The sequence below is a fragment of the Bos taurus genome, chromosome 15 (genome assembly GCF_002263795.3).
Source record: "Bos taurus isolate L1 Dominette 01449 registration number 42190680 breed Hereford chromosome 15, ARS-UCD2.0, whole genome shotgun sequence".
Taxonomy (NCBI): Eukaryota; Metazoa; Chordata; class Mammalia; order Artiodactyla; family Bovidae; genus Bos; species Bos taurus.
The window spans coordinates 45,391,161-45,408,104 of NC_037342.1; the positions used below are offsets into that span (position 1 = coordinate 45,391,161).

Below are 16,944 nucleotides of genomic sequence, written 5' to 3' on the forward strand. Positions count from 1 at the left end.
GAGTGGGTAGCTGTTCCCTTCTCTAGGGGATCTTCCCAACCCAGGGACTGAACCCAGGTCTGCCACATTGCAGGCAGATTCTTTAAGCCCAGACTTAAAGTATGCAGCAATACCAAGGGGTGGAGAGAACACAGACTAAGATGGGCTTAGGCACTGCTGCTGGGACACACTGCGCAACATGGGGACACGGCCAATGTTTCACAATAACTGTAAATGGAGTGTAATCTTTAAAAATTATATTAACGAAAGAGGTAGTGTTTTAATTTAGCGACACTATTCCTAGGTATACATCTTAGAGAAATTCTTGCATATATTCACCAGGAGACATCTATAAAACATTACACATATAGCAGCATTTTCTAAAACAGAAAAAAAAAAATTAATTCAGATAGCCATTGACTAGAGAACAGATAAGTAAAATATGGTACATCACACAATGAAATGCTAAAACACCCTTCGGGGGGCGGGCGGAGGGGAAAGAACTGGCAGTCTGGCAGTGCGCAGGTGAATGTAAGAGACTCAATACACATAATGCTGAATGTAACAGTTTGCAGAATAAATAAAATATGATTTTTTCACATAAATTTCAAAAATAGGCAAAACAGAACAACCTATTCTTATGTGGTAAAATGATTTAAAAACAAGGGAATTACAGATAAGAAGTTCAATATGCTGATTACCCGGGAGGCAAAGCTTGGGGACAGAGGAGGAACATATAGGGAGCTTCAGAGAGACTGATAATGTTCTCTTTTGTCAGCTAAACTCTAGACTGACAGATATACATTTTAAAAATTATTTTTAAATCATACATATGAAACCAAGCAGGACCCTGTGGGGTCTCCCCAGGGACAGATCCCTCCCTCTCCCCAATGTCCTCCATTTCTTGTCTGTAGAAAAGCTTAGGCCTCCTGGCCTTTTCCCTGAGTTCCAAAGAGCAAATTTAATCAGAGAAGTGAAAAAGATGCAGGAACAAAGGAAAACAGTCAAGTAAGTGAAAACAGTACTAGTTAAGCCATAAAACAAAGTCAAGGACTTTTTATTTCTTCTTTAAAGGTTTTAATAATATTTTGAGCCATATCCTTGAGTTGTTTTGCAGACACTAAGACCCTCACCAGGAATAAGTTATCTGCATGATGACCACAAGCTCAATGACTCCAGACAGTTTGGAACCAGAAGATTGATGATGCTAACTTTCGAAATACCACCCTGTTACCCCACCACCAAGTGATCAGAAAGATGTCCATGAGCTGATGAGGAGCTCTGCAGGCCCCACCCCAATGTTTCTTTTAAATGCACTTCCCTAAAACCCACTGGGGAGTTCTGGCCTTTTGAGCATGAGCTGCCAGTTATTCTTGCTTGACCTTACACTGGGTGCCTTGTAATAAACGCTGTATTTTCCCTCACCACAAACTGGTGTCAGCAGACTGGCTTTACTGCACACAGGGCAACTGGACCCAATTGGTTCAGTAACACATATACATTATACATACTATTGTATATGTAACGTATTTCATTTAAAAAAGCAAATGCATTGTCCTGGCACTTAAACTATGATAAAAGCTATCAAAGTCAATTTGTCAGAGACCTATAGTTTTATTGATCCCTTCCTTCAGATGTTCTTTTCTGCAGTTCTGCCCCTTTTCACTGTCTCTTAATAATCTAAATATCCAGGGGATAGTATGTGTGAAGGATTATGAATGGGAAAAACGGTAGGGTGGACTTCAGTGGGCTCTTAAGAAGATACAGCTCATTAGACCCTAGTGATGGTTGAAATCCACCCATATTCACATTATAGAAGGAATCTGGCTTCTCTGTTGCCAGCTGGAAACCAGGGTTTTCTGTGGAGCTTTTCACACAGTTGGTTTCTTAGAATCAGTTAGCCTTAGTGTTTTCAGCACTACATGCCATGGTACTGAGCAGGCTTCTATCAGCTGGCACCAGCTTGCCAGAACCAATACGAACATCTTTTGCCAACTCCACCTTCAGTGATGTCACACTGGTAGCTTGAAATCAGCCCTTCTGGGAGAATTTACACCACGGAAATGAGCAAATGCTGCACATCAGGTCCCCTTCTAATTGCCCAACTCCAGCCAGTTGTTAATACATCTACGACACCACTGAATGTGACAAAGTTGTAGAATCATATGATAACAACTTAGGACTCACAGTATAATGGAATGCAACAGAATTAAATTAACAAACTTCTTCAGTCAGGAGATTGCCTGCCCCATATGCATTCAACTGTGAGAAGCAAGCATCCTGGGCTTCCCTGTTTACTTTCATCTTCCCTGAGTGTTTCCAAGTATCCACATTTATCAGGTATAGAAATGGCCCCAGGGCCTTGGCAGATGGAACAGGGAGACTCCTAAATCAACTACTGTAAATATTAGACTTTGCAACCACTCACAAAGTCCAATTTTTGTGGAAATGCAAGGTTTTAAAATTTATAACATTAAAAAAGAAGGTCTGTATGCTCAGTCACTCAGTCGTGTCCAACTCTTTGAAACCCCATGGTTTCGAAGCCTGCTTCCTACCAGGCTTCTCTGTCAATGGGACTTTCCAGGCAAGAATACTGGAATGGGTTGCCATTTCCTCCTCCAGGGGATCTTCCTGATCCAGGGGTCAAATCCACTTCTTCTGTGTCACCTGCATTGCAGGCAGATTCTTTACCACTGAGCCACCAGGGGAGCCACCAAAAGAAGGTCTATGCTGCTGTAAAGTGCACCCTATCCTCTTATGAACTGGGATCGATACTGGCAAAGAGGGAATCTTGTGACTTCTACTGGTGCCATGTGAGAGCTCTAGCACCTCCTCCAAATTACAGTCTAGCTGAGATAACCGTAGGTCCTAGAGAAAGTCTCTCAACCAGTTTCTATGTGAGTCACGGAGAGAAGTTCCTGAAGTGCTCACTGCCTATTTCCCAGGGAGCCAGAGATGAGTGGGGTGTACTAAAACTGCAAAGAGCATACAGACACAGCAGTCAACACTCACCAGACCACTGAACTCATGCCCTCATAACTTTGGCTTCCCCAGATACCATATCCTCTCGCTGACTGATACACATGCTACAAAACTGCATTATATACTATTATTGATTGATCTGGTTTCAGCAGTTGAGAGTTTAATTAAACTACCATTTTTACACTCAATAATTGCCTTTTGTTCCTTCACAGGAAGGTGTGAGGATTAATTTTTGACTGCTACCATTTATAAAACTCATAATCTCCTTAGAGAAATAAAGAAAAAAATTTAAAAATTAGTTAATAGATTCAGCTTTGCATAACATTCCCCCAAACTAGTCCCTAGAGCCTCACCAGATTAGCCCCTCATGAGAAACTTCATTGTAGTCAGTTAGTGCTTATTAATTATTATCATTTCCAGATATAATTCCAGAGGCTAAGTACAGAGTAGTGAACAAGTTGGTAAGGTCTTTGCACTTACAGGTGTAACAGGGAAGAAAGAGAATTGAACAAATACATAAAGTATAATGACATAAGAACAAAATCTGTAACTATGTATGGTGACATGTTAACTAGACTTACTATGCTTATCATTTTGCAATATATACGAACACACATGATTATGTTGTACACCTGAAACTAATGTTATTTGTCATTTACACAATTAAATCTTTTAAAAAAACACATACATTACTCATATAACAATAATAATACGAGTAAATAAACATGCATTTTAAAGTCTTTATATATGGACAAAAAAGACATGATGATGTAATAATAAAAATATAGAATATCATGGGAGCATTCACCAAAAAAACCTATCCCAGTCCAGGGCTCATATAAGAGTTGTTCAAGGAAGTGGCATTTAAGTTGGAATCTAAAAGCTTAGTATGAAATTAACCAGGAAAAGAGGGGAAAGAAAAGTAAAACAGCATACATGGCAATTTTGAGACACCTTTTCTTGAACAGACTAAAATGGCTATTGAAAAACAATCTGAAGCCCTATTTGGTCATGACTGAGCTACATGACCCTGGCTGACTCAATGGCCTTCCACTTCAGTTTAATGTGCTAAATGAAGATTTTGGATTATAGGATCTCTTAAGGATCTTTCTGTATTGGACTGTGAGGCACTTAACTGTGAGGCAGTTATGTTAATAAATAATAGATACACATATACACAGATTATTATTTAGTTAGTACAAGTAAAAACTGCTCTTTTGAAGAGGCCTTGAACAACCAATATCAGATTGATTATATTCTTTGCAGCCAAAGATGGAGAAGCTCTATACAGTCAGCAAAAACAAGACCGGGAGCTGACTGTGGCTCAGATCATGAATTTCTTACTGCTAAATTCAGACTTAAATTGAAGAAAGTAGGGTAAACCACTTGACCATTCAGGTATGACTTAAATCAAATTCCTTATGATTACACAGTGGAAGTGAGAAATAGATTTAAGGGACTAGATCTGACAGAGTGCTTGATGAACTATGGACGGAGGTTCATGACACTGTACAGGAGACAGGCATCAAGACCATCCCCATGGAACAGAAATGCAAACAAGCAAAATGGCTGTCTGGGGAGCCCTTACAAATAGCTGTGAAAAGAAGAGAAGTGAAAAGCAAAGAAGAAAAGGAAAGATATAAGCACCTGAATGCAGAGTTCCAAAGAATAGCAAGAAGAGATAAGAAAGCCTTCCTCAGCGATCAATGCAAAGAAACAGAGGAAAACAACAGAATGGGGAAGACTAGAGATCTCTTCAAGAAACTCAGAGATACCAAGGGAACATTTCATGCAAAGATGGGCTCAATAAAGAACAGAATGGTATGGACCTAACAGAAGCAGAAGATATTAAGAAGAGGTGGCAAAGAATACATGGAAGAACTGTACAAAAAAAATCTTCACAACCCAGATAATCACGATGGTGCAATCACTCACCTAGACCCAGACATCCTGGAATGTGAAGTCAAGTGGGCCTTAGAAAACATTACTACAAACAAAGCTAGTGGAGGTGATGGAATTCCAGTTGAGCTATTTCAAACCCTGAAAGATGATGCTGCGAATGTGCTGCAGTCAATATGCCAGCAAAACTGGAAAACTCAGCAGTGGCCACAGGACTGGAAAAGGTCAGTTTTCATTCCAATCTCAAAGAAAGGCAATGGCAAAGAATGCTCAAACTACCGCATGATTGCACTTATCTCACACACTGCTGCTGCTACTGCTAAGTCGCTTCAGTCGTGTCCGACTCTGTGCGACCCCATAGACGGCAGCCCACCAGGCTCCCCTGTCCCTGGGATTCTCCAGGCAAGAACACTGGAGTGGGTTTCCATTTCCTTCTCCAATGCATGAAAGTGAAAAGTTAAAGTGAAGTTGCTCAGTCGTGTCCGACTCTTAGTGACCCCACAGACTGCAGCCTACTAGGGTCCTCTATCCATGGGATTTTCCAGGCAAGAGTACTGGAGTGGGGTACCATTGATCTCACATGCTAGTAATGCTCAAAATTTTCCAAGCCAGGCTTCAACAGTATGTGAACCGTGAACTTACAGATGTTCAAGCTGGTTTTAGAAAAGGCAGAGGAACCAGAGATCAAATTGCCAACATCTGCTGGATCATCGAAAAAGCAAGAGAGTTCCAGAAAAACATCTAATTCTGCTTTATTGACTACGCCAAAGCCTTTGACTGTGTGGATCACAAAAAGCTGTAGAAAATTCTGAAAGAGATGGGAATACCAGACCACCTGACCTGCCTCTTGAGAAACCTATATGCAGGTCAGGAAGGAACAGTTAGAACTAGACGTGGAAAAACAGACTGGTTCCAAATAGGAAAAGGAGTACGTCAAGGCTGTATATTGTCATCCTGCTTATTTAACCTATATGCGGATAAGTTCTCTTATATCATGAATAATGCTGGGCCAGATGAAGCACAGCAGGAATCAAGATTGCCGGGAGAAATATCAATAACCTCAGATATGTACATGACACCACCCTCATGGTAGAAAGCAAAAAACTAAAGAGCCTCTTGATGAAAGTGAAATGAGAGTGAAAACGTTGGCCTAAAGCTCAACATTAAGAAAACTAAGATCATGACATCCGGTCCCATCATTTCATGGCAATAGATGGGGAAACAATGGAAACAGTGACAGACTTTATTTTGGGGGGCTCCAAAATCACTGCTGATAGTGACTGCAGCCATGAAATTAAAAGATGCTTGCTCCTTGGGAGAAAAGTTATGACCAACCTGCTGCTAAGTCGCTTCACTCGTGTCCGACTCTGTGTGACCCCAGAGATGGCAGCCTACCAGGCTCCCCTGTCCCTGGGATTCTCCAGGCAAGAACACTGGAGTGGGTTGCCATTTCCTTCTCCAATGCATGAAAGTGAAAAGTGAAAGTGAAGTCGCTCAGTCGTGTCTGACTCTTAGCGACTCCATGGACTGCAGCCCACTAGGCTCCTCCATCCATGGGATTTTCCAGGGAAGAGTACTGGAGTGGGGTGCCATTTCCTTCTCCAATATGACCAACCTAGGCAGCATATTAAAAAGCAGAGACATTATTTTCCCAACAAAGGTCTGTCTAGTCAAAGCTATGGTTTTTCCAGTAGCCATGTATGGGTGTGAGAGTTGGACCATAAAGAAAGCTGAGCGCCAAAGAATTGATGCTTTTGAACTGTGGTGCTGGAGAAGACTCTTGAAAGTCCCTTGAACTGCAGGGAGATCCAACCAGTCCATCCTAAAGGAAATCAGTCCTGAATACTTACTGGAAGGACTGATGCTGAAGCTGAAAGTCCAATACTTTGGCCACCTGATGAGAAGAAGTGACATTTGAAAAGACCTTGATGTTGGGCAAGATTGAAGGCAGGAGGACAAGGGGATGACAGAGGATGAGATGGTTGGATGGCATCACTGACTCGATGGACATGAGTTTGAGTGAGCTCTGGGAGTGGTAATGGACAGGGAAGCCTGGCATGCTGTAGCCCATGGGGTTGCAAAGAGTCGGACACGACTGAGCGACTGAACTGAACTGAAGTAAAAAAACACACAAAACTTTCAGTTTCTAACTATTAATGCAACCCTGCACTTACACTGTTGGAGTCTATATCCAGCCTACCTTGTTGTTAAAAAAAAAAAAAAAAAAAAAAGGACCCAAGCTCAATAATTTAAAATTATTCCATGTTGGTAGTTCTCCTAGGCACTTGGTAGAAGCAATCACAAATAATATCTTAAGGAATGAACTTTATATTAAAAGCTTGCAAGTGTCTACTGATAAAGTTCTAAGCTAGATGAGCTCACAATCACAAATAACTAAATCCAAGAGTCAACAAGGCACGATGGTAAGAGCTGATGGAAATGCCAAACAAAAGCAGAGCTGCAAAGATTACAGCTACTGGAATTATGAGCAGCAGAGTATAAGATACTTATATATCAAATTATAAAAAAAAATTGAAAGCATGGTAAAAAAGAGAGAGGCTCTCAAATGTGTATTAGGCAAATGTGAAAATGCAGCAAATAATACTTCTACAAATGGAAAAAAGTAAATGGCCAAGACTTTTCCAGAACTGGTAATAGGAAACAATCTCAGATTCAGGAAACCCAGCAAATCCCAATCAGGATAAAGAAAATAAAGGTTCACTTAGCAGTGTTACAGTTAAACTACAGAACACTAAACAAGAAAGCAAGATCTTGAAACCAGTAAGAAAGAAAAGAAAAATTACATACGAAGGAATAAATCTTAGACTAAATGTTGACTTCTGAAGGAACTGATGCTTGGAAAACTACGGAATGATAGCTATACAATGCCAAAATCAGAGTAAATTGAGACTTTTATTCCCCAACCCCCAATTTTTACATCCAGAGAAATGATCTAAGAATGACAGCAAAATAAAGATATATTCAGGATATTCGGGATTATGGCTTTCAGTTTAAGGTTACTGCCAGCCTATGGATACTCCAAGGAAGGCATCCAGGGGAGTAAATATCCTGAACTCACTCTCCTCTCTTCCTTATTTTCTGAACTTAATGGGGTCACAAAGAGTTGGACATGACTTAGCGACTGAACAATAACAACAAATCAGAAGCCAGAGACTAAGGCAGCCTTTTCAGTTTGAAGAAAAATAAACAAAAATCCCAAAGTGTCTAGGGGCACTGAATAGGAACAAATGGGAGCATTCAATATCATTCTCTCAAATAGATTAGTTTTTTTTTTTTTTTGGCCAAGCTGCACAGCATGTAGGATCTTAGTTCCCCCCACTAAACCCTCGCCCCCTACAGTGGAAGTGCAGAGTAATAATCACTGGACAGCCAGAGAAGTCCCCCAGATAGTTTTATAAATCAAGAATTACTTTGATTTCAGGCTATTCAAGAAAGTAAATTACACATATTGCTCATGAGCACAGATGCAAAAAATGCTAAACAAAATAGCAAACTGAACTCAGCAATGTGTAAAATGCAATATATCAAGGCAAGTCTGGATCATATTAAGAATACAAGATTGACTTAAAATTAGAAACTGATCAATATAACTGACCAAAATAGTAGATCAGAATGAAAAAAAAAAAGAAACCCATAAGATCACAGCATTTGATAAAATGAATGTTTGTGATAAAAAGGCTTGGGCAAAGGGAGGCCTTGCACACTACTGGTGGGAATGTAAACTGGTGCTGCCACCACCGAAAACAGTAGAAGTTTCCTTAAAAACTAAAAATAGAGCTGCTATATGACCCAGCAATGCCACTCCTGGACATACATCCAGAAAAGATGAAAACCTTCAGTAGAAAAGACACGTGTACCATGAGGATTACCGCAGCACTATTTACAACACCCAGGAGACGGAAACAACACAAGCGCTCATCAACAAACAACTGGATGCAGCTGTGGTATATATCCAATGGAATATTACTCAGCCATAAAAATAACAAGATACTGCCATTTGAAGTAACATAGATGAACCTAGGAAAATTGTATGTAGTGAAGTCATACAGAGAAAGACAAATAGGATAATGGTATCATTTACATATGGAATCTAAAAAATAATACAGATGAATCTATATACAAAATAGAAACAGACTCACAGGCAAGAGAAAACAAACTTATGGTTACCAAAGGAGGGAGGGAAAATTAGGAATATGGAGCTAACGAACACAAATACTATACATAAAAAAGTAACAAGGATTTACTGAATAAAATAGTATCTTATAATAACCTATAATGGAATATAATCACAAGAATAACTGAATCATTATGCTGTAAACCTGAAACTAACACAATATAATCAACTATACTTCAGTTTAATTAGAGGTTCCGTCAACTAGGAAGAGAGGTGTACATTTTTAAAAAACATTTATTTAGCCGTGCCACGTCTTAACTGTGGTACCTGGGATCTTTGACCTTCATTGTGGAACGTGGGTCTCTAGTTGTGGCATGGAAACTCTTAGTTGCAGCACGTGGGTTCTTGTTTGCTGACTAGTGATTGAAACCTGGTCCCCTGCATTGGGAGACCACAGTCTTAGCCACTGGACCACCAGGGAAGTGCTTGAGGAATACATTCTTAACATGACAGACATCCGTGATGTAGATGATACAGATATGATACATCTGTATCAAAACCATACTCAATGGGAATGTTAAAGACATTCCATTTAAAAGAAGGAACAAGTCAAGAATGACTAGTACCACAATTATTATTTAGCATTGTATGGGAAATTCCAGCCTGTGCACTACATTAAAAATAAGTACACAGATTGGAAAAAAAAACTATCATAATCCACATGACTGATTATCTACAAAGAAAATTCAGAAGAGTCTATAAATTATAAGAGTAAGAAGAGCTTTACAAAATGGCTAAATAGAAGATAAACATACAAAATTTAAACTGCATTACTATACAGCAACAAGAGTTAGAAAATGCAATTTTAGAAAAGATACTACTTAAAATAACAAAAGGTAAGATACCTGGTAATCAAACTAACAAAATATTCAATATATGAAAGACATCATCATGTAGAAAAGTATAAGCTTTGAATGAAAGACTTTAAAGGAGAACTAAATAAATGGAGCGGAGAAGGCAATGGCATCCTACTCCAGTACTCTTGCCTGGAAAATCCCATGGACGGAGGAGCCTGACAGGCTGAAGTTCATGGGGTCGCTAAGAGTCAGACACGACTGAACAACTTCACTTTCACTTTTCACTTTCATGTATTGGAGAAGGAAATGGCAATCCACTCTGGCGTTCTTGCCTGGAGAATCCCAGGGACGGGGGAGCCTGGTGGGCTGCCATCTCTGGGGTCGCAGAGAGTCGGACACGACTGAAGCGACTTAGCAGCAGCAGCAAATAAATGGAGAGATGTACCATGATCATGAATAGGAAGACTCAGTATCACAAAAGATGTAAATATTCCATGAATTTACCTATAGACGTCGTAAAAAGTTCAAACAAACACCAGAAAGAAATTTTAATTTGACAATATGATTCTAACATTTATGAGAAAAGCCAAGTGTCAGCCAAGATTGAACTGAAGAAAAAGTAGGCTGGATGATTTTCTCTTCTAGACATTAAAGCTTATCATAGAATGGTAGTAATTTACAAACAGTGCTATTGGGAGAGACACTCAAACAGAAATACGGATAAAAGACAGAATTCTGAAACAGACTCTTCATATATAGAGACATAGTGAGGATAGAGCTTATACAGCAGATTATTGGCATATATCGGGAAAATATGCCAGAAAATTGCTTATTCATATAGAAAAAGAAGTATGGATGTCTTATGGACTGAATGTTTGTGTCCCCCAAATTCATATACTGAAGTCCTAACCCCCAGTGACTGCAGCCATGAAATTAAAAGACACTTGCTCCTTGGAAGAAAAGCTATGACCAACCTAGACAGCATATTAAAAAGCAGACATTACTTTGCCAACAAAGGTCAGTCTAGTCAAAGCTATGGCTTTTCCAGTAGTCATGTATGGATGTGAAAGCTGGACCACAAAGAAAGCTGAGTGCCGAAGAATCGATGCTTTTGAACTGTGGTGTTGGAGAAGACTCTTGAGAGTCCCTTGGACTGCAAGGAGATCCAACAAGTCCACCCAAAAGGAAATCAGTATTGAATACTCATTGGAAGGACAGATGCTGAAGCTGAAACTCCAATACTTTGGCCACCTGATGCAAAGAACTGACACATTGGAAAAGACCCTGATGCTGGGCAAGATTGAAGGCAGAAGGGGACGACAGAGGATGAGATGATTGGATGGCATCACTGACTCAATGGAAATGAGATTGAGCAAGCTCTGGGAGTTGGTGATGGATAGGGAAGCCTGGCGTGCTGCAATTCATGGGGTCACAGAGTCAGACACAACTGAGAGACTGAACTGAACTGACTGAACCCCCAATATGGTGGTATTTGGGTTCTCTGGGAGGTTATTATGCTTAAATGACATCAGGAAGGTGAAGCCCTCATGGTGAGATTATTGTCCTTCTAAGAAGAGGCAAGGTGGACTAAAATCATAATTAAGAAAAGTGAAACATTACAATTTCTAATAAAAACATTGGAAAAATATGAATAGGGTAAGAAAGGATTTCTTTAAATAAGACAGAAAAGTGCTAACTTACAATGGAGAATATTGATATATTTTACGGCATTAAATTTAAGAACCTCTATTGATCAAAATACACCATCGAGTGAGTATAAAGGCAGCCATAAATGGAGAGATGATGTTTGTAATACATACAACCAACAAAGGATTACATCTCTCTCTATATATATATATTAAAAATAAACAATAAAAAGTACTGAACAAACATTTAGCAAGGAAGGAAATGTGAATGACCAATGAACTTATCAAAGGACCATTAACCTTAGCAACCAAGAATATACAAATCATATTTACATGCATGTACACACAAATCATATTTACATGCATGTTTGCATATTAAACAGTGTGACAATTCCAAGAGTCAGTGAGAATGTGGACCATTAGGAACTGTCATACCTCAGTGGGAGGTATGTACAGCCACGATGGAAAAACGAACTTGGCACTGCCTAGAAAATTTAGACCCATGTGTACATTTCCTCTATCAGGGCTACTTCCTAGAGAAATTAATGCATGTGTGAACCAGGAGACGTGCACAAAACATGTTCTCTGTAGGATTATTCAGAATCATAAAAAATCGAATCACAACCTAAATATCATCAATACAAGAGAGCTAATTAATGTATATACCACATTGAAAATTTACACAGTAATGAAAATAAATGAACCACGGCTCCATTCATCTCTGTTGCTAAATGTCACGATCAATGTGGACTGAAGAAAAAGGGCAAAGAAGAGCTATGCAAAGCAGAAACAGACAAAACTGAAGAATATATTATCTTACAAATAAAATTCAGGATAGTGGTTTCCTCTTGGCAGGAATGGGCTAAAAGAATGTGATGGGGGAGCACAGCCCAGGGGTCATCATCAGTACTTGGTGGTGATCAAGTACTACATCCTCAGTACTTCAGCTGAGGGCTGGGTCGTGCCTGTTCTTCTTGTTGTTCCCTCATTACTCTGTACATGTACAGTGTGTGCACTGTGTGGCATACATGTGTATTATAAAAACGAAACCTTGGTAAATCTCAGACTTTCCTCCTCAGTCTTTGTACAAAGTCACATTTAAAACAAGCACAGTTAAAACAGCCCCAAATTGTAATGTTTCAAACAAAAATTTTTTAAATGGTAGATTATGAAGCAACCCGTAATTCCTTTCTTAAGACATCTTCTCTCCTGCTGGCCATCCAAACGCCATCAACGCTCAGAATATTTATTGTTGGCTGAGGAAACAACTCAGAGTTTCAAGGCCTTTAGCCTTAATGGTTTGCCTCCTTGATAAATAATTTCACATTCTCCTCAACTCTGTGGAAGCCCAGGATTCTCCATCAGTGGAGTCTCCCACCACAGTCATGGCAAAGTGTGACAATGGCAGTGATCTCAGGGCCCAAAGGCCTCTGCAGGCCTCCTTCTATATTTTCACCCCATGGGAGACTGCTTGAGGAGTCCTGTCCACCAGGGATCAGTCTATGCAGATTTTCATCAGCCACTGTGCACTCAGTGTTACGCTCCCCACAAAATCTCTAGAAGGCAACTCACAGCAAGACCCCTGATGGGATTTCTAATAAACATTCCAGTTATTTTACGGAATCCTAGAATCCATTAGTCAAAAAATAAAAAAAAGATGTCACACTAGATGATGTGACCGATGTCTCTGTACCAAGGCTCATCATTTTTGGCCAGAAGTCTCTTAGCTTACACACAGATGATTTGATAAGAACTCCAGTGAGACGGTTCATTCTTGAGCCATTCGTTGCTTAATATCAGCAGCCTGCCCCCACTGCCTTCTTTTTTTTTTTTTTTTTTAAGTTTCTAGCACTGCCTTCTGATTTTGCCAATTGGGATTTAGGATACAACCCTTGCCACTGACAGCAACCATTTTTGGGTTTACAAATATCACAACCTTTCAAGTTTTAAGAGGTGTGTTCCTTCCCCAATCTCCCTAGTCACCTTAATTTCATCATCTGATGTTCTCTGCTTCTTCTCCAGTTTCTTCTTTTCTTTCCTCATCATTACAATAAGGGCCAGTAAAACTCCATGCTTCACTTTGCTTATCTGAGTAGCAGGACAAAGTTGGCCTGCTATCACACAGCACGTGAAGCGAAGGTGTCCCTTGGAACATGAGTCCCCAGTTGACAACAGTGGCTGAGATAACAGAGTATCAGAGTGGGTATTGGGTCACTAGGCAGAGATTTTGTGTGTTCTCTTCTTGAGTGGAGTGAGAGTTTTTCACTAAATGGGCTCCAAACTCTAGCTAGATCCTTATCCAACAGCATAAGGGCTATGGTGCTTGGTGTCTTGGATGCCAAGGCAGAGAAAGAGAATGATATTCCCTTCAGAAGATGAGCTAACAAAGTTACCTGAGCGAATCTGCATAGGGAAAAGACATGAGTGGTCTTAAAATATCAGAGTCCCCTAAGAAGGCACAATTTTCCTTTCTATTTCAGGAGTGTCAGTCCCCCTCTGCAGGACAGTGAAACAGATACAAACGGAGTGAAAATGCCACCATTGCGATCTCATGTCTAGATGTAAACATGGATATAAGGCAACAATACACAGTACTTCTGCCCTCTCTCCTGGGCTCTAAAAAGGATTTGACCTTGTATAGATTAGTTTTGCCAATATCTGTAGATCTTTTCAGACAGACCTCCTTGCAACTTTGATTTTGTATTTAAAAATGTGGTGCCAACTCTTCTCCATCATTCTCACTTCTGGGATTAAAGCTGAAGATGTGATGATCATGAGAAATGCTCTTGAGCCGACCTGAGACCATGGCAAGGGCTTAATGCTCTCAGAGAGTCAGGCAACGTGCCCTCAACTACAGATAGCAGCTAATAGGATGCCAAGATCCATTTAACACAAACAAACCGAAGAAAGTTCTAAAGAAAATGAGGTAAGGAGGGCAGATACTATCTAATGTCTATTAGGGAATTGCTTAGAACTAGGAAGTAGAAAAGAGAGAATGTTACTTTTCAATATTGCTTTCATGGGTAATTCTTAGAAACCACAAAATGAGTATTGTGAAAGGCTTGTTTCTGGAAAGGTACAAAGAAGGTTTCCATAAAAACATCTCCTTCTGCTTCATTGACTAGGCTAAAACCTTGTGTGTGTAGATCACAACAAACTGTGGAAAATTCTTAAAGAGATGGGAATACCACACCACCTTACCTGTCTCCTGAGAAACCTGCATGCAGGTCAGGAAGCAGCAGTTAGAACTGGACATGAACAACAGACTGGTTCAAAATTGGAAAAGGAGTATGTCAAGGCTGTGTATTGTCACCCTGCTTATTTAACTTATATGCAGAGGACATCATGAGAAACGCAGGGCTGGATAAAGCACAAGCTGGAATCAAGATTGCTGGGAGAAATATCAATAACCTCAGATATGCAAATGACACCACCCTTATGGCAGAAAGCAAAGAAGAACTAAAGAGCCTCTTGATGAAAGTGAAAGAGGAGAGTGAAAAAGTTGGCTTAAAGCTCAATATTCAAAAAACTAAGATCATGGCATCTGGTCCCATCCCTTCATGGCAAATAGATGGGGAAACAATGGAAAGAGTGACAGACTTTATTTTCTTGGGCTCCAAAATCACTGCAGATGGTGACTGCAGGTGTGAAATTAAAAGACACTCCTTGGAAGAAAAGTTATGACCAACCTAGACAGCATATTTATAAAGCAGAGACATTACTTCGTCAACAAAGGTCCATCTAGTCAAAACTATGGTGTTTCCAGTAGTTGTGTATGGATGTGAGAGTTGGTCATAAAGAAAGCTGAGCACAAAAGAATTGATGCTTTTGAACTGTGGTGTTGGAGAAGACTCCTAAGAGTCCCTTGGACTGCAAGGAGATCAATCCAGTCAATCATAAAGGAAATCAGTCCTGAATACTCATCGGAAGGACTGATGCTGAAGCTGAAACTCCAATACTTTGGCCACCTGATGAGAACTGACTCATTAGAAAAGGCTCTGATGCTGGGAAAGATTGAAGGCAGGAGGAAGAAGGGGACAACAGAGGATGGGATGGTTAGATGGCATCACCGACTCAATGGACATGATTTTGAGCTCCAGGAGCTGGTGAAGGACAGGGAAGTCTGGCACGCTGCAGTCAACGGGGTCGCAAAGAACTGGACACGACTGAGTGACTAAACTTAACTGAAGGAGATTTGAAGCAATAGCTTTAAGTACAGTGAGATAAATTTTGTACTCTACCCTTCAAATAAAATAAGGTATAAGTAATCTGTTTGCATGCTGACCAAGAAGCTCCCCCCTCCCCACCCTCATCCCAAATGAAGAAATGTTAGACTCACGTTGGTGACATATTCGATATCCTTCCACAGGATGCACTCCCTGGGAAAATCAGCCAAGTCTAAGAAGTGATCCACCACCACTTGGCCAATTAAGTCATGGCGAGAGAACCTGTCAAAGTCATAGACAGAGAAGTGAAGCTTCCTGGCTGCAAGGTCATTGTAGGGAACTGGAAATAAAAACACCTCATCAAACACCGGGTTCAGGGTCTTTCTGTGAACTTTAGTCTGGTGTTTTGTCTTCCGATCAGGAAGCAAATAGATCTTGACGTAAGGATCTGAAGTCCCAGAAAAGTCCTTGGCGGGCAAGTTGACAGCTTTGTGGATCTTCACTATGAGCTGCTCTAAGTCACAGTCATATTTTAAAATGAAGTTCAGTTTCCCACAGGATTTACTGTTACTCCTTCTCCCGTCATCGTTATCCAATGACCTCTGCTTATATAACTCTGGTTTAATTCGACCAATGCCAGTCAACTGTTCCTGTTTTTGAAGTTGTTGGATATTGAAGTCTGGGTTTGACAGGTTGAGTTGTCTTCGGATTGAATTGTGCCTTGAATGAAGAGCAAGAGAGAACAAAGTTAAAACCTCATTAGTTCTGGGTCTTTCACAAACCTGTGCCTGGGATGTGGGTAGACTGCTGCTAAGTCACTTCAGTCGTCTCTGACTCTGTGCAACCCCATAGACGGCAGCTGAACAGGTTCCCCCTCCCTGGGATTCTCCAGGCGGGAATATTGGACTGGGTTGCCGTTTCCTTCTCCAATGCATCAAAGTGAAAAGTGAAAGTGAAGTTGCTCAGTCGTGCCCGACTCTTAGCGACCCCATGGACTGCAGCCTACCAGGCTCCTCCATCCATGGGATTTTCCAGGCAAGAGTACTGGAGTAGGGTGCCATTGTAGACTGCTACATACTATTAAAAGTCTAGACTTGTAGGCATTTTTTTAATCTAAATTCAAAATGCCTATCAATGTGAGTTAAGCTGTTCCCCAAGGCTTGAAGCTCAAAACTGAGGCTTGGGCATCTGGAAGTGCTCTTACTAACATGTGACCTTGGAGCTTGGAGGGTTTAATGCACTTTCTAAACTGTCTAATATGACATTAGAGAAGCTTATTC

At 40.4% G+C, this 16,944-nt stretch overlaps 1 protein-coding gene across 4 annotated transcripts in view; it reads right to left on the reverse strand.

The window, feature by feature from the left end:
• The window catches only part of SYT9 (synaptotagmin 9), a 381,537-nt gene that overhangs the window by 117,692 nt on the left and 246,901 nt on the right, over nucleotides 1-16,944 (reverse strand). For all 4 annotated transcript variants that reach the window (XM_059875116.1, XM_059875115.1, XM_015474712.2 and 1 more), the window contains one exon: nucleotides 15,838-16,384. In XM_059875116.1, coding sequence (XP_059731099.1) covers nucleotides 15,838-16,384 — 547 coding nt within the window. The remainder of the gene's footprint in view (nucleotides 1-15,837; nucleotides 16,385-16,944) is intronic.